The following is a 23979-nucleotide window of genomic DNA, read 5'->3' as shown; positions in this document are numbered from 1 at the left end:
TGTTGACTGGGCAGCCCAGGACTTCCAGACACACTGCACAGGCTTGTGCCTTGAAGAATGCCACCAATGCAGCAAAAGTAAGGCAGGAAGCAACAGTTATGGGTTACCAGTTTTTGCAGCCACAGCAGGTGCTGTGATTCCCCAGTTGGTTGACTTCAACCCCAATGGAGGCACACTCCATTGTCTTATGAGACAAATGGATGCCATCAAAAAAGTCCACCCATAAACATGCCAAACACGTTGGTTATTCCTTTTGTGTGTGTGTAGAAGAACTCCACGGCTAAAGCACAAACATGAAACCTAAGTCCTAACTTTGGAACCTGTTCCAAGTCCAAGATTCTCCCACAAGTTCATCCAATGAGAGAAAGCTTCTCTGTCAGAACAGTGCTGCACGCACAGACTGTTATGTACTGAAGTTCTCACCCTGGGCCAGCAGGGGGATACTGTAGATAGTTATGCAAATGAAGGATCGAAAGTGACATTCAGTGATTGGATAGTTTTAGAAAGTTGCTACAGTTACGTTGTTCAGGAGCTCTATATAAGCAGGCTGACTGAGCTCTTCAGTTCAGTTCTGTTCTGGCCTTTGAATAAACAAGAGCTGTTTGAAGAATTGCTGTGTCGTCTGATATGTTTGCCCACAACTTAACACAGACTTTGGTCAGACTTATCTGTTGGTGCTGACCATTAAAGCTCTAAATGGTCCTGGCCCAGTATACCTAAAGAAGTATCTCCAGCCCCATCGTTCTGTCCAGACACTGAGGTCCAGCTCCGAATGCCATCTGGCAGTTTCCTCCCTGTGAGAAGTGAGGCTACAGGGAACCAGGCAGCGGGCCTTTTCGGTAGTGGCGCCCACCCTGTGGAACGCCCTCCCATCAGATACCAAGGAAATAAGCAACTATCTTACTTTTAAAAGACATCTGAAGGCAGCCATGTTTAGGGAAGTTTTTAATGTTTAATGCTGTATTGTGTTTTTAATATTCGATTGGGAGCCACCCAGAGTGGCTGGGGAAATCCAGCCAGATGGGCGGAGTATAAATAATAAATTATTGTTATTATTATCTGGGAATTGTAGCATGTGTATTCACATTACTATGCAAATGTATAAAGTCCAGTGAGTTGCATTTTCATTCCCCATGTGTGGATTATGGAAATGCAATCACTGTTTGGCTGTTTTCATCTTAAATGGGAGTATGACCATGAAGAATAACATAATCAGCCCCTGAGCACAAACTCCAGCTTCAGGCTATTGAACACTAAGCACCACAGCATAAATATGCAGGCTGAACAAATGTGTTTTCGTGGTGACAATGAAAACTTTTACACTCACCTTTCAATCCATGTTTTGCTTTTAAAAAGTAGCCATGTGTGCATGAAATTTCCCCAAGCCCCAAAACACTCCTTGTGTATAATCACTATTCCCATCCATATGGCTGGCTCAACGGTTGTCTGTTTGTCTTGCATATTATTATGACTGTTTGCTCCTCCATGAGTTGATCTCCTCCCTGCCCTGGCAGCACATTAAATCAGCATAAGAATAATCTTTCCAACATCAAAAATATCAAACCCGTGTAATTATATTTTTGCAAGAACTGGAGAAAATAAAACGATATTTTTACTTGACAAAAGAATCAATTTATTTGGTGGCAACAACTGTCTCTTGTGGATAAGATCGCTCTTATTTATGCTACCACTTCCAAGGAAAGACTTTGCTGGTACATCTACAATGCTTCACGCTTCATTCATTTTCTTAGGAGGATATGTGCTATTTTTTTAATATGATATGTTATATGATTTTTTTTTAATATGATATTTATTGAAAATTTTTGAAATTACAAAGAAAAAACAAAGCAGAAGAAGAAAGTAGAAAAAACCACATTCAAAAAACAAAAATACACCGCAGACAAAGATAAGTCCATCATTCTCAAATCCCCAAGTCTCATCACCTTCTTTCTTAGACCTCCTCCTCCTCCCTTTTTTTGTATCCTGGTTATTAATTATGCAGCAAATCCTTTCCATATTTCATAGTATTCTGTCATTACATTACCTTAATCTATTTTCATATTACCTTATAGGAAAACCTTAAAAACTTAAAACTTAAATCTTATTTTTACCTCACTTCTCACAACCATAATATTCTTGCCTAATTCTTTAAACATTTTTGCTAGAACCAAATAATTTCATTCCAACATCTTTCTAACATTCATCAGGTCCAGGGACAGCGGGGAGACGCGCTGCGCCTCCCAGCTGTCCCTGGAGCTTGTGGGGCAGGCAGCGGGGAGAAGCGCTCTTCTCCCCACCGCCCACCTTGAGATCAGGTCCGGGGACAGCGGGAAGACACGCTGCGCCTCCCCACTGTCCCTGGAGCTTGCAGGGCTGGCGGCGGGGTCTCCCCGCCATCAGCCTCCAAACCACTTCGGGAGACAGTGGGATGGCGGCGTTCCGCCTCCCTCTGTCCCCCGACCTTGTGGGGCTGGCGCTGGGGCTCTCCAGGCTTCAGCGAAAGCCTGCATTCGCCCCATAGGACGCACACACATTTCCCCTTCATTTTTGGAGGGGAAAAAGTGCGTCCTATAGGGCGAAAAATACGGTATGTGTTTCATTGTGTCTAAAGAGGAATCTTAATATCCTCAAGGGTGCCTTAGCAAATCAAAGATAACAATAGAAGCAATATTCAAAGGACAGCTAAAACCAGCAGTTATCAAAATATTTAAAGCACAGCATCATTTGAAGAGCCAATATAAAAGCAACAAAATAATGTCTCAATAAAAACGTCTCCCAAGCCTGTCTGAGATACGGAGGATTGGTCGACATTCTTCCCCTTGTCTAATTAAATCGAGCTTTGTATTTTTAAACACAAATCATACGAGATGACTTTAACAGGGCAATCTTATGCACTGAGTTCAATGGAGTTATGGCCAGATAAGTGGGGGCAGGATTACAGCCTGAAAAGAATAATCATGCAATCATTGTTTCAGCAGAAGTGGAATCAAGCTTCAAATGACATACTGAGCACTCCCTGGGGATTTTCCAGGGCAATCTCCAAACTAGCACAGCTTGCACTGCCCGATGCCAGGGAAGGAGAGAATAGAGGATGCAGCAAGTCTTGCTACCTGTGGGGAAAACCTGTAAGCCCTTCATGGCCTAGGACCCTCGTACCTACAGGACCACCTCTCCTGGTATGCCCCACGGAGGACCTTAAGGTCCATAAATAGCAACACCCTAGAGGTACCAGACCCTAAGGAAGTCAGATTAGCCTCAATCAGGGCCAGGGCCTTTTCAACACTGGCTCCAGCCTGATGGAACGCTCTGCCTCATGAGACCAGGGCCCTGCAGGATCTGATTTCTTTCCGCAGGGCCTGCAAGACAGAGTTGTTCCGCCTGGCCTTTGGCTTGGAATCAGCCTGATGCCCTCCCCCTCTTTCCTTTATCCTTTCTCCTCCTGTGAAGAGGCTGCATCTTAATGTTTTAATGTTGTATTTTAATCTTGTTTTTTGAATTGTATTTTAATCAACTTGTTTTTATTATTGGTTGTTAGCCGCCCCGAGCCCAGTCTTGGCTGGGGAGAACGGGGTATAAATAACTTTATTTTTATTTATTATTATTATTATTATTATTATTATTATTATTATTATTATTATTATTCATTGCTGCTCCTCTGGGGTGGGACAAGAGCAGGCGTTCACCCGCTTTTGATTATTTTATAGGACAGGTTTTTATGTTTGATCTTCTTTGTTTTTACTCTGGAAATGAAAAGTTTGGCTTCCTGGAGCAGGCTTCCCGCTTCCTTGAGGAAGGACTTCTGGCAAGAGATGGGTTCTTTCACCCCACATTTTCTCATAAAGCACCAGCTGTGATGTAGAATGGAGATGGTTGCACACCTCTGATATTGTTCCCCCCACCCCTTTTCCTCTGCTTTCTCTGCTCCATGGTCCATGTGTGAATATGGCCTCTATGTACAGTGAGGGGGGAAAGTATTTGATCCCCTGCTAAATTTGTCCGTTTCCCCTCTGATGAAGAAATGACCAGTCCACAATTTTAATGGTAGGTTTATTGTAGCTGTGAGAGACAGAATAACAACAGGAAAACCCCCCAGAAACCCAGAAGACAAAAGTCAGAAACCCCTGCAAATTTAGCAGGGGATCAAGTACTCCCCCCCACTGTATATATGGTGCTTTTTTGCCCATAAAGCTCCAGTTCTTGCGACAAGTCAGCAAATTCCCAGAAGACCCAGAAGATATCCATATTGGATGATTCAGTGTGGATGACTCAGTGTGAACTTTTCACCAGTTTTCCAGCGACAAACATTAAATGAACCGGCCTATAATTTCCAAGACCCCTTTTTTAAAATTGGGATTATATTGGGTACTTTCTCCATGGCTCCCATGTTATTCCATGTCTCTTTCTGCATGGCTCCCATGTTATTCCATTAAACTGCTAGTAGCTGTTGGCAGGGGGGTTGGAGATGGGGGCCTCCATCATGTGGATGACCCCCCTCTCTCTCAGAAAAAAAAAATGGAAGAATTTGCAAAGCCACTAAAGTCAATGACAGTGTGCTGCCTTAAGTCAAAGTTGTAAGTGGTGTTTCCTGCTTACGATCGTAGGCTCAAAAAGCAGGAAGTCTAAAAATGGATATTTTAAACAGGTCCTTGTAGTGAATACTTGTCCCTACAAGACAAATGCCCCAGGATGAAACAACATCCCAGCTTCATGTCTGCGTGATGCAGTCAAGAGGCATTTGTTACATTAGGAATTAATATTTGCTTCTCTTTATGTTGTGTCCTATTTCTTTTTGATTGGTCCTAGATGCTCTGTTGTATCTAATAGCACGACCTGCTTGGATAGTTATCTTCAAATTGGAAAGGTTAACTAGCTTTCACTCTCTTTATTCCCAATCACTACCACTACTACTAATTTTTATTATTATTATTATTATTATTATTATTATTATTATTATTATTCTGCTGCTGCTGATGTTCTTGTTGCTGCTGCTGATGTTTAGGCTCACAGACAGATGTCAATACCAGAAAGATAAGAGAGAAAGAGCTTCTTGACTTTATTTTTCCATTTCAAGCAGAATCCAGCTGAAATTCATAACAAAGCAACACACACACACACAACACACACACACACACACACACACACACACACACACACGTCCTTCTTGTAAACCTGCTGGAAGGAGAGAAGGCAATGGGGCTTCAGCTACAACCAATTTCAAGAAGTCTTTGCACTGGGAAATTCACTTGCGCTCTTTTCTACAAAGGTGCTTCCACTTTTTTACCCTTATGTCGATCTTCCCTCACCCCTTCTTCCCTGGCAGAGAGAGGGGCACCATTCTGGGGTCCACCTCAGGTGCCAAAATGTCTTGGGCTGCCCTGTGCCATATGTTGGATTAGACGCACCTGATCTATCAGGGCTCTTACTCCCTTTCTCTCAGGGCACAGCCATGTTGACTTGCCTTTTCTGCTTGCGTGCTAGAGAGCCAGAAACGACTATGGCCATCTACTATGCAGATGTGCCCTGAACCCTTAGATCCACTGGATCCATTACACTTCCACAGAGGGATGAAAGACCTTTTCCAACTTCTCATTTTTGAAACCACGCTGACCGATGCTGCCTGATCGCTGTCAGTTTTGTCGTGACACACACAAACCCACCTGATGAAATTGAATCCATCAGAGGATTGGCAGCAGCCCAGACAATTATGCTATAAACTAAATGTTTGCCATGATACTTTTCAGGTCCCCCCCTCCCAAACTTCACCTGCTAAGTGATGGCAATAAGCAAGGTACTCTCCAATGAGAGGGCTGAAATCAAATTGTCTCCATTCACAAATCTCCCTCCCCAACAGCACCCTGAAAATTACAGTCTCAGAAACTTTTATACAAGTCAATTAAACTTGCAGGGGGGAGGTAGACAGCCTCAAAAGACGGCACAGCTTTTCATAATCACAGAACTCAGCTGCCTGTTGCTTAGAGTACATTTGTTGGGAAGGCTACGTGTTGGTAGCGATTTCTATAGCTCCGTCAATTTGCACCACACTTAACGGAGAAACACAAGGAGGTAAACTAATCTAAGCAATCTTAATTTCAAGACACAGGAATAGGAATGCAATTACAAATATGCTGTTTATTGTTGCATTAGAAACATCAGCTGAAACATCGCTTCCAAAAAGAGGAAAACTCCATAGTCAGCTAAGCAATTCAATATCTATATAGCATCCTTTGGTTATACAAAGATCGCTTTCCTGCTCTTCGCTGAACATTGACATTTCCTCCCACTGATCACCAGCTGAAAAAAACACACAGACCTCTTTGACCTCGAAGTCCTCATTGAAACAAATTGAGGGGCGGGAATCAGCTGCCAACTCAAAGCAAAAGCATTCAGTGCCCCACTGGTGAGCTCTGCCTGCCTGCCAAGCCGCTAGATCATCATAATAAGAAAAGCGAGTGGCCGCAGGAAAGCGGAACATACCTTGAAGGAATAATAGAAGGATTCTAATTCCTCTTCCTCCGCTTCAGTGAAAGTCACTGTCTCTGTGCAAGTGACAAGTGTGGAATCCAGGCTGCGAGAGCTCCCATTTGAGCGACTGCTGCCTTCTGTGACATTGGCTTGCATGGTTTGTGGCTCTTTTCCGAACTGCTCTGGCTCTTCTGGCGACGGAGAGTTAATAATACAGCCAAGCTCTCTCCACAGAGGAGCACAGCTGCACAGGCAGCTTCACTGCTCCACCAGTGGCTCTGGGAGGCATCAAACTTCAAGGCAACTCAGCAACACCATCCAAGCTGGGGAAACCTTCTGTCTAAAGGAACTCAGGCTGCTGACAGACCTGTCTGTCCAGACGTTTCTCGTCAGCACCTGGCGTCAATTACGAGTGAATCCCCATTGAGTCATCCTTGTACCTGAGCTAGCTGTAGATCACCACACGTCTAAGTGTCAACTGGCAAAGTGAGCATCATCTTCTTTACAAAACAGAGCATTGTTCCATGTCCTGTGGTACCTGGCAGGATGCAGCGCAGCCCATCAAATGTGTCATCAGTTGTTGAAACTTGCCTAGACCACCGGGATTTTGAAGTAGACCGTTTTTTGTTTTTGTAATTTCTCTTTGCATCATTTTCCATGATCCGTGCCACAATTCCCTGATTGTGCTATATCCCTGTTATGTACTGAGTTGAATAGGATCCAAAATGCAGCAGTCTGATTGGTCCTAGAACAATAGGATCCAAAATGCAGCAGTCTGATTGGCCCTAGAACAATGCAGCAGTCTGATTGGTCCTCAGGAGCCACTCAATCCAGCTCCAGGTGGAAGTGAAACCACAACCTGATTGACCTACAGGAGAATCCCAGAATTAGCCAATCACGTGCAACCCATTGTGTAAATAATGTAAATAAAGCAGATATTGTGGGGGAACTTCCATTCCTCCTCACCACTATGAGCTGAATAAAGAGCATGAAATCCACTCTTGACTCCGAGTATATTTCAATCCCAATGCTCAAACATCACATCTGATCATTAGGGGAAAGGATGCTCCCAGATTCAGTGTCCAGCATCTCTAGGTAGGCTAGGAAATACCTCTGTCTGAATTCCTGGAGAGCTGCTGCCAATCAGTGTAGGCAGTATTGAGCCAGATGAGCCAGTGGGCTGACTCCATACGAGCTTCCTAAGATCCTGTGTTGCAGAGAAAATAAAATAAAAAGCAAGAACTTTCCCCAACCCCCACAACAAGCAGTCTCTGAGTGCTTTGAGCTGACATGGTCTTTTGTGGCTATTGTAATTTGCATGATTGCAACAATTAGGTTTCAGTCACTGCTGGTACCTCCAGTTCTCACAAATGGTGCCTTCAGGTAAATGCTGTTGGCTACAAGCTCAAGGGACGCGGGTGGTGCTGCGGGTTAAACCGCAGAGCCTAGGGCTTGCCGATCAGAAGGTCGGCGGTTCAAATCCCCGCGACGGGGTGAGCTCCCATTGTTTGATCCCAGCTCCTGCCAACCTAGCAGTTCGAAAGCACGAAGTGCAAGTAGATAAATAGGTACCACTCTGGCGGGAAGATAAATGGCATTTCCGTGTGCTGCTCTGGTTCACCAGAAGTGGCTTAGTCATGCTGGCCACATGACCCAGAAGCTGTACGCCGGCTCCTTCAGCCAATAAAGCAAGATGAGCACCGCAACCCTGGAGTCATCCACAACTGGACCTAATGGTCAGGGGTCCCTTTGCCTTTACCTTTACAAGCTCATGGTGGCACTTGCATGGGTGTGGGGAGAGGGTGCAGTTAGTCTGAACTGGGTGCATGTGTTGCCAGCTCACATGATTTCCCCCTGGCTGTTTGAGAGGGGACGTCAGACAACAAAGCCCATTTCACTGGGTCATTTTGGTTCTTCTCTGTTTTGGTTGCTCACCATTTCTGCCATGGGGCTTTACATGTGGGCATGTGGGCAGCTATTTCTGTACCTGTGTGTGGACACCTTAAAAAAACAAATCCAAAAGTAGGCACGTTTCACAATGGGCAGAATGGAGGGGTTTTCAGGATGGTGGGAGGAAGGGTCATGCTGTAGCAGAAATAGATCTACCAGAAGCTTGCTGCCTTAGAAGTCAGGTAAGTATCATGCATTCAATTTCCTCTCAGATCATCCAAGGTAGAAGCACTTTATTAAAGTGCTGCCAAAGCGAGAACATGCATTTAAGCACTTAAACAGTAGCCCTGAAACAATGATGTTCTAAGGATCCTGGGGGAACCTAGAAATCAGAGGCCAGTTAGCTTAATGACTGTTCCAGGGAAACTGATGGAAGAAGGTATCCAACTCTACTTTCTTCTTAGTAAGGTGGTCCCTCACTCAATCTCAGCAGTTCAGTGAGTTTCCCACAGCCATTCTTCAGGGTATCTGGTAAGAGGGTCTCACAGACCTAAGAGTGGTCCTGGAGTTCTGTGGCTGCCCTGCCCCAGCTTCTTCTTGCTTGGGCAAGAGACCACTTCTGCAGGACTCATGATGGATGGATGGATGGATGGATGGATGGATGGATGGATGGATGGATCATAGAATCTATCATAGAAACATAGAATCGTACAGTTGGAAGGGCCCCCAAGAGTTATCTGGTCCAACTCCCTACAATGCAGGAATCTTACCCACAGCTGTTTCTGGGTGGGCTCAAACCACTGGTGGCCTCAGAAGGTGATGGACTCTCCTTCTTTGGAGGTTTTAAAGAAGAAGAAGAAGAGTTTGGATTTGATATCCCATTTTATCACTACCCTAAGGAGTCTCAAAGCGGCTAACATTCTCCTTTCCCTTCCTCCCCCACAACAAACACTCTGTGAGGTGAGAGGGGCTGAGAGACTTCAGAGAAGTGTGACTGGCCCAAGGTCACCCAGCAGCTGCATGTGGAGGAGCGGAGACGCAAACCCGGTTCCCCAGATTACGAGTCCACCGCTCTTAACTAGGTGCACTACAATGTCTCTCGAGAACCACAGCCTGTCAGACGTATCAATGAGTGGCAACTGAGATGCCAATTGATCCTACAATGACAGTGAAGCGAGGGGGAAGAAGAGTTTGGATTTGATATCCCGCTTTATCACTCCCCTTCAGGAGGCTCAAAGCGGCTAACATTCTCCTTTCCCTTCCTCCCCCACAACAAACACTCTGTGAGGTGAGTGGGGCTGAGAGACTTCAGAGAAGTGTGACTGGCCCAAGGTCACCCAGCAGCTGCAGGTGGAGGAGCGGAGACGCAAACCCGGTTCCCCAGATTACGTGTCTATCGCTCTTAACCACTACACCACACTGGCTCTCTTAAGCAGAGGCTGGATGGCTTTCTGCCATGGACGCTTTAGTTGAGATTCCTGCATTGCAGAGGGTTGGACCACATGACCCTCTGGGTCCCTTCCATCTCCACAATTTGAGTTGATTCTATGATTTGGGCTGTCAGGAAGAAAATGGCAAGGTTGTGCTCAAGGGGAGAGCAAGGGGAACCAGGGGCTGTGGCAATAGAGAGGGCTGCCATACCTGTGACCACCACTGTCCCAGTAAGTGTCATCAAGCTTCCAGACCAGTAGCGGCTGCCAATGTAAAACAGGTTCTCATTTACTCACCAGGTTTTCTGTGGTAAGGTGAAATCCAGAACAAATTAGGGGAAAGTCTAGATTGGTGTTTTGGTAATAAAGAAACTGTGTGGATACTGCAAAGCAACAACAATTCGGGAAAGCGCTAATTCAACAATAAAATCTCATCTGGAAGCACCCTGTGCCTGGGGCAGAGGACACTCAGCTTGGCTGAGACAAACTGTCTTTTTGGCTCATCCCCTCCGAGAAAAGTTACCATCACTAGTCCTTTTCACCTGACTGCACCAGAGGGAAAGAACAGGCAGCAATTCCACTGGGTCAGCAAGGAGCAGCTGCTGTTCCAGCTATCCTATCTCAGAACTGTGCCATCAGCAACAATTCCAGCTGGTGCCTATAAGATAAAGGATGCATATTTTTTTAATTATGTGATTTTTGTGTAAGAATTGGTACTTGGGTTTACTTGGCTCCCTATTCCCTTCCCCTTCCTTTTTCCATTTTCCATTTGCATTGTGTCTATTAGATTTTAAGTGTGCCACTGCCAGCAAGGACTATTGTGTTTGGAAGGAGAGGGATAAAGGATGGAGACTAAGGTTGTGTAATTATCAAAGTATTGTCTGAGACAAAACAGCATGTAATATGGCTTTTCATTGTGTACGAAGGACTTTTAAGACCCACCAGAAAGAAACAGCCAGCAAGGGCTACAAGCAAAGTGTGGCACTTATAGCAGAGCATGAGACTCTTAATCTCAGATCATAGATTTGAGCCCCATGTTGGGTTAAAGATTCCTGCTGATAGTTCCTTCCAACTCTATGATTCTATGATAGAGTTATAAACATTATAACTTTATATTATAACATTATATTGCATTTTCTGGCCAACACCATTTAATAAACAGAACCTAGCAATTACTCTTTTTTTTTTTTACTTTTTACTTATTAAATCTGTTAGTCTCTTTATCTTGCCCAAGGCAACCCAAAATGACTTATAATTCATTGCAAAAATCATGAGCTTACAAAGTATGATGATATTCATTTCCAGATTCGTATAACGGTGCAATCCATTGGCAGTTAACAGAGTGGGAAGAAGCCATGGAGGTTTTTTTTTTCTTTTCTAGGGATGAAGTGGAATGTTTCATCAGTTCATGATATCATTTACACCATCTAATGGATCTGTAATAAGATAATTTTTTGATTTAGGGAGAGTTTTCATTTGGAGTGGTTGCCGTAATATGATTTTGTTAGGCAGTGATACTTCACTAATGGACTCCAAAAATGACATTTAAGAATAATTGAAACAGAATCCTAGCTGCTTTCCTGATGAAATGGACACACATGATCCAGGAAAAGGTCACAACTATGTGCAGTTCCCAGGGAGTAGGCATGGCAGAGAAACAGAAGCAGAAATTGATGGTGTTTGGTTATTCACCTCATATCCAGAACAGAAATCATTCCAGAGAATATGAATGACATTTGTTGTTGTTGTTTTAAATCTGCAAATGATTACATTTCAGCATTTACATCATGTCTCCTTTTGCACTGAAAAAAAAATGGGCTGAAATAACGTAATGTCAACATGATTTACAGAATTAATTATGTAAGTTGCAGAATTTTGACACAGCGGGCAGTGAAAGAAATAGCATGGTTTGAGACAAAAGACTGAATGAAAACAGTGTTTCATGCAACAAATACAGGTGGATCAGAAAATGGTGACTTCTTACATCCTTAATGGGGAGCAAAAACCAACGAACGTAATGGGATTTCTGAGTAAATATGCCCATTCTCACACTTGTAGTCTAGTTGAAAGTCACCGAGATGGTTTAGTTAGGACTAAGCTCTATCCCACTGCTTTCTATGGAGCTCAGCTATGACTAGTGATGGGGTTTGCAGTCTTGTTCATTTCCCCCCTCACTGTGCCCTTGAGCAAACTCAGTTTGTTTCAGTCCACAGCCTGTGAAATGCAAATCAGCTTGGCCCGCTCTCATGTTTTGTGAAAATGGCGTCATTGACTTTGAGTCTTCGGACTGTGTTGCAAGAACTCCTTGCCCAATGGATTTCGCTATTCGCAGTTCTGCTATTGTGAATCTTTGCCCACCACTCTAAAGTATCCATTTGCAGGACTCCAGGGGGTATTGTAATTCATTTGCCTTGCAGTGCCTTTTCTCTCCTCTTTGTGCAACACTTGCCGAGCAATTTGTGTCCCCAACCCTCCTGTCCCTTTTAAATCATACACGCAATTCCCACCTCCAAATTTAGTCTCTGCAAAGGAATTTGACAACCACTTGCCTATAGCATCTTGGAAGAATGAGGAGAAACCAAGAGAAGGGAGGGAACAGTGAGTTTTTTTGTTTTAAACTATTTGGCTGTTTTTAAAGTTTACTCATTCATTGATCCTCAGCTGTGTTGCTGGCCTTAACCACCCCCACCCCCCAAAAAGATGGTGTATATTTTTTCATGTCGATAATTGTGACTTGCCATTGTGTTTCTTCTTGCTCTCTTGTCATATACTATGCTTTTATGACTCAAAATCATTTTAACAAAATTCACCCATGTCAAGTTTTATATCAGCAACAATCTCTGTCTTTGAGTTTATACCCGAATATTATTTTTGTAGTACTTTCGTCTTTCATCTTCACCCAACTCTTAACACATCAAAGCTGAGACCAAAGACGGGAAGAAGCACGGTGACATTTCTTGCCCTGTGAGGCCATATGATGTCACAAAGGGAACAGATACAATGCAAGTAGTAATCTCTCTCTCTCTCTCTCTCTCTCTCTCTCTCTCTCTCTCTCTCTTTCTGCTCACGATTGTAAGGGCTCTGGGCAATGAGATGCTGAAGTATGCTTAGGTTGTAGACGCCAGCTGAGAATTATTCTGTCTGTTCTGGAAGAGTTTGCAGTACCCATAAAGGATAAGAGTCACAGTTTGGAGTTGCTCAATGATGCAACATTGTCCCTGAAAGCACAAATGACTCAGAGTGCCCTTCATAAGATTCAGCTGATAAACAAACTAAAACCTTATTGGGACAGAGAGAAACTAATATTTTCCTTGAGCTAACCACTGAGGGAAATTCAGGTTTCATGAATCAATGGAAACGGGATGTGGGGGACCAAGAGATTGAAAAAGTGAACAAGTACATGACAATGGAACACCACTTTGACCTGAAGAAAACTCCATAAAGTTATTATACACCTGCTTGGATGACTCAGATATTGGAGCAAGGCTTTCTCCATTCTTAGAAGGGTTGTGAACATAGAGTGACTTACATGACCATGTGGTGGTCCTGCCCTCTGGTGGAAGCTTTTTGGGAAGCAGCAATTCAGGAAATGGGACATACCATTCACACTCAGATAGTGACAGATATAAAATTGCACTTACTGTCTAGAGCCAAAGGGATCCTGCAGCTATTCTGTCAAAATAGGAACCAGGCAGAGGGCCTTTTCGGTAGTGGTGCCTGCCCTGTGGAATGCCCTCCCATCAGATGTCAAGGAAATAAGCAACTATCCTAAAAGATATCTGAAGGCGGCCCTGTTTAGGGAAGTTTTAAATGTTTAATGCTGTATTGTGTTTTTAATATTCGATTGGGAGTTGCCCAGAGTGGCTGGGGAAACCAAGCCAGATTGGGGGGGGTATAAATAACAAATTGTTATTATTATTATAATAAAAGATACCTGGTGTGTTTTATGATAGTAGCTATGAGACCTCTGATTGTCTTCACAAAATGTTACTTCTTATCATGGCTTTGTTGTTGAGGTGCTGCTTGGACCAATACTGAAATGGACGTGGGTAGCGCTGTGGTCTAAACCACTGAGCCTCTTGGGCTTGCTGATCAGAAAGTTAGTGGTTCAAATCTCCACGACGGGGTGAGCTCCCGTTGCTCTTTCCCAGCTCCTGCAAACCTGGCAGTTCGAAAGCACACTAGTGCACGTAGATAAGTAGGTACCGCTGTGGTGGGAAGGTAAACAGCATTTCCGTGCTCTCTGGTTTCCTTCACGGTGTTCCATTGCACCAGAAGCGGCTTAGTCATGCTGGCCACATGACCCGGAAAGCTGTCTGTGGACCAATGGTGGCTCCCTAGGCCTGAAAGAGAGGTGAGCGCCGCAACCCCATAGTCGCCTTTGACTGGACTTAACTGTCCAGGAGTCCTTTACCTTTTTTTTTACCTTTGGACCAATACTATCTAGGTTTAGCCAGCTATGTGAAAGTATTGCAGTTGCATGTATTTGCTGCTGCCCCCCCCCCCCATTCCTAACGAAAGGAAAAAAGAAGCAGGGGACTTTGATAGCCTGACTATTGTCATCGGTGTTCTGGTTAAGATTCCTGTAATGGAGGGATGAAAAATCCATGGCCCTCCAAATGTTGTTGGACCCCAGCACCCATTAAGGATGTAAGAAGTCACCATTTTCTGATCCAGCTCTATTTGTTGCATGAAACACTGTTTTCAGTCTTTTGTCCCAAACCATCCAAACCAAGACCTACACTGGCTCTCAGTACGTTTCCAAGCACAATGCAAAGTGTTGGTGCTGACCTTTAAAGCCCTAAACGGCCTCGGCCCAGTATACCTGAAGGAGCGTCTCCACCCACATCGTTCTGCCTGGACACTGAGATCCAGCTCCAAGAGCCTTCTGGCAGTTCCCTCATTGCGAGAAGCCAAGTTACAGAGAACCAGGCAGAGGGCCTTCTCAGTGGTGGCACCCGCCCTGTGGAACGCCCTCCCACCAGATGTCAAAGAGAAATATAACTACCAAACTTTTAGAAGACATCTAAAGGCAGCCCTGTTTGGGGAAGCTTTTAATGTTTAATAGGTTATTGTATTTTAGTGTTTTGTTGGAAGCCGCCCAGAGTGGCTGGGGAAACCCAGCCAGATGGGCGGGGTATAAATAATAAATTATTATTATTATATTATCAACCCCAGCCAGCCTGGCCAATGGCCAGGGGTAACCAGAGCTGTCATCCAGAAGCCAGGGCAGACTTAGGCAATATGGCTCCCTAAGCGAGGTCAAAATTTGCCCTCTTCCCCCCCAAAATATTTCTCACTGCTCACAGCTTTGCTCTCCTCCCTTTGTCCTAACCGATGGGGAGGGTGCAATGAAACCGTCCCTCTGTAGCTCTTTAAATCCCTCATCTAGGAGAAGTGGCGCCTAGTGGTGCACGAGTGCCCAGTTTGGCAGGCATGAAGCCACCAAGTGTCAGAGTCTAGAATGAAGAGGCAGAGGGATGGTGGGCTGACAAGGGGGGAGAGAGACAGTTTTGAATTGCAGCCAAACAATGAGAATGTTAACAAGGGAGGGGTGGGCAGGCAAGCAGCCAAGCTATGCTGAATTGGGAGAATTAAGGGGGGGGCGGGGAGAGCAGTCAGCGAACACTTCAACAGACAGTGTAGAAGCTCCTCTGTCTCCTAGGGCGCGACAGTCGTTGAGGGTACAAGAGCAATGTACCCAGCGGCGTTTGGCAATGGGAGGCTTCCGTGGAGGCCAGTGCTGTTGGAGAAGGGGAAGAGAGGAGCCAGAATGAGCCGCTCCATCATGAAGAAAAGACTAGAATTCTTTGTCTGTTACCACAGCGACTGAATAAATACCGTATTTTTTGCACCATAACACTCACTTTTTTCCTCCTAGAAAGTAAGGGGAAATGTCTGTGCGTGTTATGGAGGAAATGCCTACGGGTGGCATGCCTACGGATTTTCCTCCCCTAAAAACTACGTGCATGTTATGGTCGGGTGCGTGTTATAGAGCGAAAAATACGGTAATATAGTCATACCTCGGGTTGAAGTTGCTTCAGGTTGAGCGTTTTCGGGTTGCACTCTGCGGCGACCCAGAAGTAACGGAACACATTACTTCCAGGTTTCATCGTTCGCGCATGCGCAGACGCTCAAAATGGCATGCGCCATTTTGTGTTCATGCCTGCGCAGAAGCAGCGAATCGCGACCCACGCAGACGCAGGTTGCGTTCACTTCGAGATGTGAACGGAGCTCTGGAACAGATCCCGTTCGCATCCAGAGGTACCACTGTACTTAAAAGCTTTCTTGTTTTCTCCTAGCTCTTTGAAACCAGTGGGAGGGGAGGGAGAGATTCTTCAGGCCTGAAACGGGGCGGTAAGAGGTGACTCCACCGATCGGGAGGTGACCTGACCATGCACCTGCGCCCCCAACAGTGCCTCCTCATCGCTCCTGCAATGTAGAAAGACATGCGCTCCATGCACACCATGCTCTGGCGTTGGCAGAGTGTGAGGCAAGCACCCCCAGCTGCTGCCTCCTCAGCCAATGATCACATCCCTTCCACCACCAGCCACAAAGGAGAAGGAGGAAGAGGAATGGGCACATTGGAGCCTTGACTGGGCGCCACCTCTGTGCCAGCGCCATGGAGACAGATGCAGGCAAGCACCACCCACATCAGCTCCTCCGGGAGCAGCGCACCAAGCCCTGTTGTGCACACCAAAGCCAGCTCCATCCCCAGTGGTGCAGAACGAAAAGAAGGGGGAGAGATGGTCATAGTTGTGTCGCCCTCGGTGCCCAGTGTGGGGGAACTGGGTGTGCTGCCCTAAATCTGCCTCTGCAGCAGCATCTGGAAGACCAAAAGTTCCTCAACCCTGGTGTGACCTATTGTATGTGGGCATGCTGAATTTGGTAAAAGAGAAAATAGATGCGGTAAAATAAAAGGAGAAATCCTGGATGTCAAAATCCAGGTTTGGGGCAGGTACTCTTTGGTGAGAAAGCCCCAGCAGAGATTTAAAACCCCCAAACAAACAGCAAAGTAAAACATGGAAATATAGGTTGTTGGACTTTTAAAATATGCCCTTCTAAGCCGCTTCCAAAGATTCCCATTTCCTCTAGCATAGAAAAAGACCATATACAGTGGTGCCTTGCAAGACGAAATTAATCCGTTCCGTGAGTCTCTTCGTCTAGCAGTTTTTTCGTCTTGCGAAGCAACCCTATTAGCGGCTTAGCGGATTAGCGCTATTAGCGGTTTAGCGGCTATTAAAGGCTTAGCGGCTATTAAAGGATTAGCGGATTAGCAGCTAAAAGGCTATTAGCGGCTTAGAAAAAGGGGGGGGGACAGGGAAAAATCGGAACACTTGCAAGACGTTTTCGTCTTGCAAAGCAAGCCCATAGGGGAAATCGTCTTGCGAAGCAGCTCAAAAACGAAAAACCCTTTCGTCTAGCGGGTTTTCCGTCTTGCAAGGCATTCGTCTTGCGGGGCACCACTGTATTTGGTAAACAATGGTTTACTTACAAACTCTTCAAAGGTCAAATTCATGTGCTTTTCTATACAGCAACAAGAAAAGACAGGCAGTATAACTTAGGTTCCCAAAAGTCATAAATGTTTCTAAATTACTTGTATAGAAACACAAAAATGGCTTGCTTAAGCCATGTGGTCTGTAAGCTTGGCACATCCAGCTTAGACCTCCTTACTGCTAGAGTTCACATGGTGGAAGAAGAGAGAACAGAGAGTTTAGTAACCCAAAGCATGGTTAGGGTGTGTGACCTACTGGCCTGGCAGGACAGCTTACTCTATGGTCTTAACCCCTTCATGCATTAATTAGAGTTAAGCTTGTTGGCTATATGGATATACCCCACAATTTTAACCATTGAAGTCTTAAATGGCTTGGAGCCAGGTTACTTGAAGGATCACTTCCTCCTACTTATTCCTTCTCAAGGTCATAGGGGGATCCAGCTGGTGGCTACAGCTGATAACACCCCAAGGCTTACCTGGCATCTAGTCTGTATTACTTTTATTCTCCCATAATTTGTAGAGCTCTTTTGATATTTTGATATTTGATATTTTTTATGGATTTTGAGGCTCTGGTTTTGGGGTTTTAAAAATAAGTTTCCAGACCTCTCTGCACTTGGTGTTATTGATTTGTCTTTGCTGAAATTGAATTTTTCATGGCTTATATTGTATGATAACTGTTTTTCTCTGTGGTAACCAGATAATTTCCTTATAGGCACTGTATAAAAATATGCTGTAAATAAATAAAAACCTCAGGGGCATGAATGTGACCCCTTGCCTGGCTTCCAGCATAGGCAGGAGGATTTTGTTTGTTGTTTTCCTTATCTCCCAATATATTTAATTTCTCTTTGGGGACGGTATACAATGTGTGCATTGCTGAAAAACCAATAAAACTGATTTTTAATAACAGCAACTCCAAAATAGCCTAATGAGGACTGAGCATCCTTACAGAATGGGGAGCATGATGGAACAAAGGAGCACTGGGATGTGCTGTGCTAGATGCTGTAGGATTTTTTATTCCCCTTTTTTGCTGTTATTTCTAACCTACTGCACTTCATTGCAATACATAGAATTAAAAGAAACAATAAAAATGCAAATAAAAATTGATATGAATACTTAATACAATGAATGGGACACGGGTGGCGCTGTAGGTTAAACCACAGAGCCTAGGACTTGCTGATCAGAAGGTCGGTGGTTCGAATCCCCGCGACGGGGTGAGCTCCTGCCAACCTAGCAGTTCAAAAGCACGTCAAAGTGCAAGTAGATAAATAGGTACCGCTCCGGCAGGAAGGTAAATGGCATTTCCATGCGCTGTTCTGGTTCGCCAGAAGCGGCTTAGTCATGCTGGCCACATGACCCAGAAGCTGTACGCTGGCTCCCTCGACCAATACAGCGAGATGAGCGCCACAACCCCAGAGTCGGCCACGACTGGACCTAATGGTCAGGGGTCCCTTTACCTTTAATACAATGTATGTGCTGTCACACCCTACTTCAAGCCCAGTTCCACAGTCACGCTGTGGACCACCTGACTGAAGCTCATGAATTTCTGATGGTCTGTGGACCAGCATTTGAAAACCCTCGTTCTCAAGAATAACTTTTTAAAGGCCCACAGAAACCAGTCTCTCTCTTGCCCCCTCTCTCAAACACTCAGACAGGCACTAGGAGTATAATAGACCTTTACATTTTCTGACTCCACAGTTTAGCGTTCCTCAGGATTTGTCACTCAGTTCGCTACCCCTTTGAGAATGGCAAAAATGGAGAGGGGGTATTTTTATCATGGGGGAGGGAGTGAAATTCTCTGACTGTTCTGGGTCCTCCTTATCTTTCCTCCCCCCACTGGTCTTATAGATGGCAGTTATCTGGATTCTTATTCAGAGAATGAGTTTGCTAAGCATACACATTAGGTTGTTTTGCTTTCTAAAGTGCTGCTGTCCTTAATAAATGCCTTCTTGCTTACAATTTCTTTTTAGTGATAATGTGTGCTTCACTACTCTGCTTGAGCAAGAGAATGCTCATTTCACTTCCTGATTTTCTCCACATTGCTGCATTTCATTTTTTCTGATAACGGCTCCAGGTTTTCAGAACACCTGCTAATATATATTGTTGTTGTTTAGTCGTGTCCGACTCTTCATGACCCCCTGGACCAGAGCACGCCAGGCACTCCCCTCCACTGCCTCCCGCAGTTTGGTCAAACTCATGCTGGTAGCTTCGAGAACACTGTCCAACCATCTCGTCCTCTGTCATCCCCTTCTCCTCTTTCCCAACATCAGGGTCTTTTCCCGGGAGTCTTCTCTTCTCATGAGGTGGCCAAAGTATTGGAGCCTCAGCTTCAGGATCTGTCCTTCCAGTGAGCACTCAGGGCTGATTTCCTTAAGAATGGAGAGGTGTGATCTTCTTGCAGTCCATGGGACTCTCAAGAGTCTCCTCCAGCACCATAATTCAAAAGCATCAATTCTTCGGTGATCAGCCTTCTTTATGGTCCAGCTCTCACTTCCATACATCACTATTGGGAAAACTGTATAGCTTTAACTATACAGACCTTATATAGACATATACACGTGTGTGTGTGTGTGTGTGTGTGTGTGTGTGTGTGTGTGTACACACACATCAGGTGAGAAGTAAGGTTCATGGTAGAAAACGTGCAAGGGAGACAGCAGTTTGATAAGAGGATTGCACAAGTGACTATCATCTCAAAATCAGGTTTGATGCTTCATAATAATGTACAGCAAAGGAGCAAAAATTATTTTACAGAAATGAGCTTGGTAATGTGACGCTGGACAGCATGATCAAAGAAAAGCTGGTTGAGGTCAATCACTACCATGTTCTGATCATAATGTTCAAATGCTGCACTTAAGCACCGTATATTTGAGAAAGCGGTTCAGTCTCACACACACATTGCATGGAAGGTCACTCAAATATGCAGTCCCCAAGATCACCAATTGCACCCCAAAGAAGAACAGTCTTGAGTCATCTCTGGTAGATCTAGGTTGATTGGTAGCAGTAGAACAGTGGATGGGTTGGGAAACGAAATTTCTTTCAGCTGTCAGCAGGTGGAGCTATTGATTTATTCAAAACTCTAATTAAAGGAGTGGCAAAGGCAGAAAAAGCAAGGGAACCAGGGCAGTTATGTGGCTATGCTTTATCTCTACAGTCATAAGTGTGTCCCCAGTTTTTGCAAATGTCAAAAACTCTCTTAAGTAACTGGCTGTGATTTAGGCACCAACATAACCATGTATTCAAGCCAATGGGGCATTTTTCATCAGTTTGAACAGCCTTTCCAAATAATGTATAATCAATGCATATCTGCAGAGATGGTCCATAAAAGCTGAGGAAACTATCTTTAGCAGTTTGTTTTAAAAAGGCGGGTAGGTTTCATTGTTGCTCCTCCCAAAGATAGATGGGAAAATTCATTTTGGTGACATTTAACTGCACAAAAAGTCTCAAGTTGAGAAGGGGGGAAAAAACACTTGCTACGTTTTGCTGCAGTACAAATTACAGAAGGGATAAAGTAAGCATTCTCTGGAAAAGGTTGTAAATAAAGGAAGTAAGAAATAAACTAAGGCTGAACCAAAAATTATCTGTCACACATTTTGACTCAAAGGAGGGGAGGGCTGTTTTTGAGCCTTCTTTGCCATCTGCTTGGCAGCAGCGTCAACCATTCTTCCTCTCTGTTTCAGCAAACGCTTTCCCCCTCCCCTTGTTTTACCCCCAGGATGAATAAGCAAAAAGCATTTCCTTCGCTCTGATTCGCTTTCAGATATCATGTCATCTACCTGCTCTCATTCTGGTTTGGCTTTGTAATGATGCCACGCAAACAATGGCAATTTTAAGGAGAAATGTTTGTAGGGATGATAAGGTAAATGATCAGGGGAGAAAACTCTTATCTGACAGAATGTCTGGTCTCAGTAATTATTTTAAACACGTAATGCATTTTATTTTGTTTTGGAATGGCTTCAGTTACACAAATACAGTAAATGACTTTTGTACTCAATTCCACCATCACCATATATTTAACTTCACATTCTCAATTCAAAAATCTTTTACCAGTGAAATTCAGGAGCAACTTCGCATGTCGTCAGTGTGCTAGTTCTGCCAGATATTGACACTTAGCACATGATGACTGCAACATCAAGTGACGACTTACATGTATGAATGGGACATTACAATGATAACACAGAGAATGAACTTTCCATTTTACTCACACCACCTTAAACACAGTATTTTTCAACAGTCTGTTCACCCATTCAACGGCTTCTCGTCAGACGTACACTGTAGTCACGGTTACAAAATCAAATTGTATAGATACAGATGCAAACCAGGTCTCATATGAAAAATCTCTCACCCACACAAAATGACCTGGGCCACTTGCAATGGCCTTTCCTGCAATGCCTGAGGCGGAAATTACAGATAAGTGACAAATTGGAGGAAGTGTTCTCAAAACTCTGTGTGCCGATCAAGTTGATTAAGTATAAGCCAACAATGTTGATTCACATCCTTCAGTGCTTCACAGAGTAGTGAAACAATGTTGCCCCTTGTCCCCATTTTTACTTATTTTGTCATTAGACCCATTGGCTAATATCCTCAGAGACAATTCACTTGCCATGAACTTGATAACTCGCAGCACCTGTTAAGCACTGTCTCCCGGTGGAGTGCAGGGTCAGGTTTAAGGTGCTGGTTTTGACCTTTAAAGCTCTATGCGGCCTAGTGTAGCACCCTGATTGTGGTTAACGCTTAGCTGGAATGAAATATTCAACGCAGCAACAGAGAAATTAAAATAATAATTTATTTGTCAGACAAATAAATAAGAGGCACAGTGGTATATGATTACCAAGCTCTGGCCTGGCCTCCTGCCATTATGGCCAGCACTTATATTTCCTTAATCCACCCCCCTTTGTTCCTCCTGTGGCTGCCTCTGTTCAATCAGCCTGCTCGAATTTCCTATTGGCTGATTGCTATAACCAATTTTAAGATACACCCATATCCTTCTGTCCTTATATGGAATACAAAGAGCTATATATTGTTACATCTATAAATGACAAATAAGTATTAATATATCTTACATGTGTCTCAACAAGGAATCTTAATTACCAGCTCACCTCTTGCCCTCCTTGCCCTATTGCCTTCTAAAACAAATGGTTAATAATTTTAAATTTTTATCTTGAACAGATGTCAGAGACCTTGGGTTCATATTCTCATGCATCATCAATGAAATATCTCCTTTTGGAGGTCTTTAAACAAATGTCTGACAGCCATTTGTCATGAGTGCTCGATTGGCGTCTCATTTCTGGCAGGGGGCTGGGCTCAATGGCCCCTGTGGTCTCCTACAGCAATATGACTCTATGAAATAAGAATTTAACATTTCTTTCTTTCTAGATCCTTTGCATAATTACATTTAAGCCAGCATATTTCATACACAACACAGGTAGCCTCTTAAAAGAAATAAGGCCTTTGTAAAAGGAAGGAACAGTTTACAGCCTCAAAATAAAATAGGAAATAAAGAGCCTCTTCCCCTGTTCATACTCCCCCCCCCCTTCTCCAGCCAGTTGCTTGTTTTCCATGTGCTCTTGACCTTTTGTCCTGTGGCTCAAGTTTAAGGCACATGGTTTTATTTTACTGTTTACTAACTCTTAATTATGTTGGGTCCGTAACCTTGCTCTTCAGCCTGTAATTCCAGCTTTTACGACTTTGAGAATTGTTTTCTGCTATCAATCAAGGGGGGGCCCCTTGTCTTAGGAGAATGGCCAAGGTTTTCTCTGCCTGGCATGAAACTTTTGAAAATCTTTAAACTCTCTCTTTAATTTAGGAACCTGATCAAGATATAAGCCAATATATGCCTTGATTAAAAATGCAGTCTATATTCAGATGCCACAATCCCCCCTTTCAAGCTCAAGGACCTTGCTACCAAGCGTCCTTGATAGCTTGATCTTCCTGAGTTAAAGCTCTGTATAGGGCCATGATATGAGGTAGAGTTTCATTCGAAATCATCTTGCTAATTGTACTCCTAAAACATGGGATGATACATGGCATCATACATAAAACCATTACTACTACCGTCAAGAAAAACAAGCAAGACAATAGTATCCCTTTGAGTCCTGTGACATTGGGTAACCATCCCATATCCCATCCTTCCCATGTTTGTACTGGAACATGTGCTATATTCTCCATCTTTGTGGCCAACACACGGATTGCCTCACCATTATCAGAAATGTTAAAGCAACAGGCATTCCCTGTCAAGTTCAAGACTCCACATAGGCCTCCCTGCCTGGCAAGTACATAATCCATTCCCATTTTCAGCTGTAAAATGGGGCTCTACTTTCATCCAACTGTTGTGCAATAAGTCTCAAACTCTGGGCCGTTGCATTGGTTACAAGTTCCACTACTGCTTGCAATCGAATTATTCTGTTTAGATTATAAATAGGATCCCGTGCCCCTTGTATGAGCTCACCAGGATTCCAGGAGGCAGGATCATAATAGGCTATAATGCGCTCTGGTGGCCAATCATCAGTATCGCTCCAACTTTGGGTACTTCCTCCTGCTATATGAGAAATATACTAGTGGGCAAAATCCACATTGGTGGTAATACCCATCCCAGGAAACAAGTCCCACTCCATTTGGAAGGGAGTTTCTTGTATGCCCATTCTCCACATATCCACCACAACCATCGGGTCTGAGGGTTTTGGTATGTGGAGTACAGAAGGCGAAATA

General features: G+C 44.2%; 1 protein-coding gene across 1 annotated transcript in view; it reads right to left on the bottom strand.

Moving 5' to 3' along the window:
* The window catches only part of NPSR1 (neuropeptide S receptor 1), a 77761-nt gene extending 70615 nt beyond the window's left edge, over positions 1-7146 (bottom strand). The window contains exon 1 of the mRNA XM_083468859.1: positions 6475-7146. Within this exon, the coding sequence (XP_083324985.1) occupies positions 6475-6618 (144 nt within the window). The 5' untranslated portion in view covers positions 6619-7146. The remainder of the gene's footprint in view (positions 1-6474) is intronic.
* Between the last annotated feature and the right edge of the window lie 16833 nt (positions 7147-23979).

The sequence above is a fragment of the Podarcis liolepis genome (genome assembly GCF_965112155.1).
Source record: "Podarcis liolepis genome assembly, chromosome: 12".
Classification (NCBI taxonomy): Eukaryota; Metazoa; Chordata; class Lepidosauria; order Squamata; family Lacertidae; genus Podarcis; species Podarcis liolepis.
This window is presented reverse-complemented; position numbering and strand designations above follow the sequence as displayed.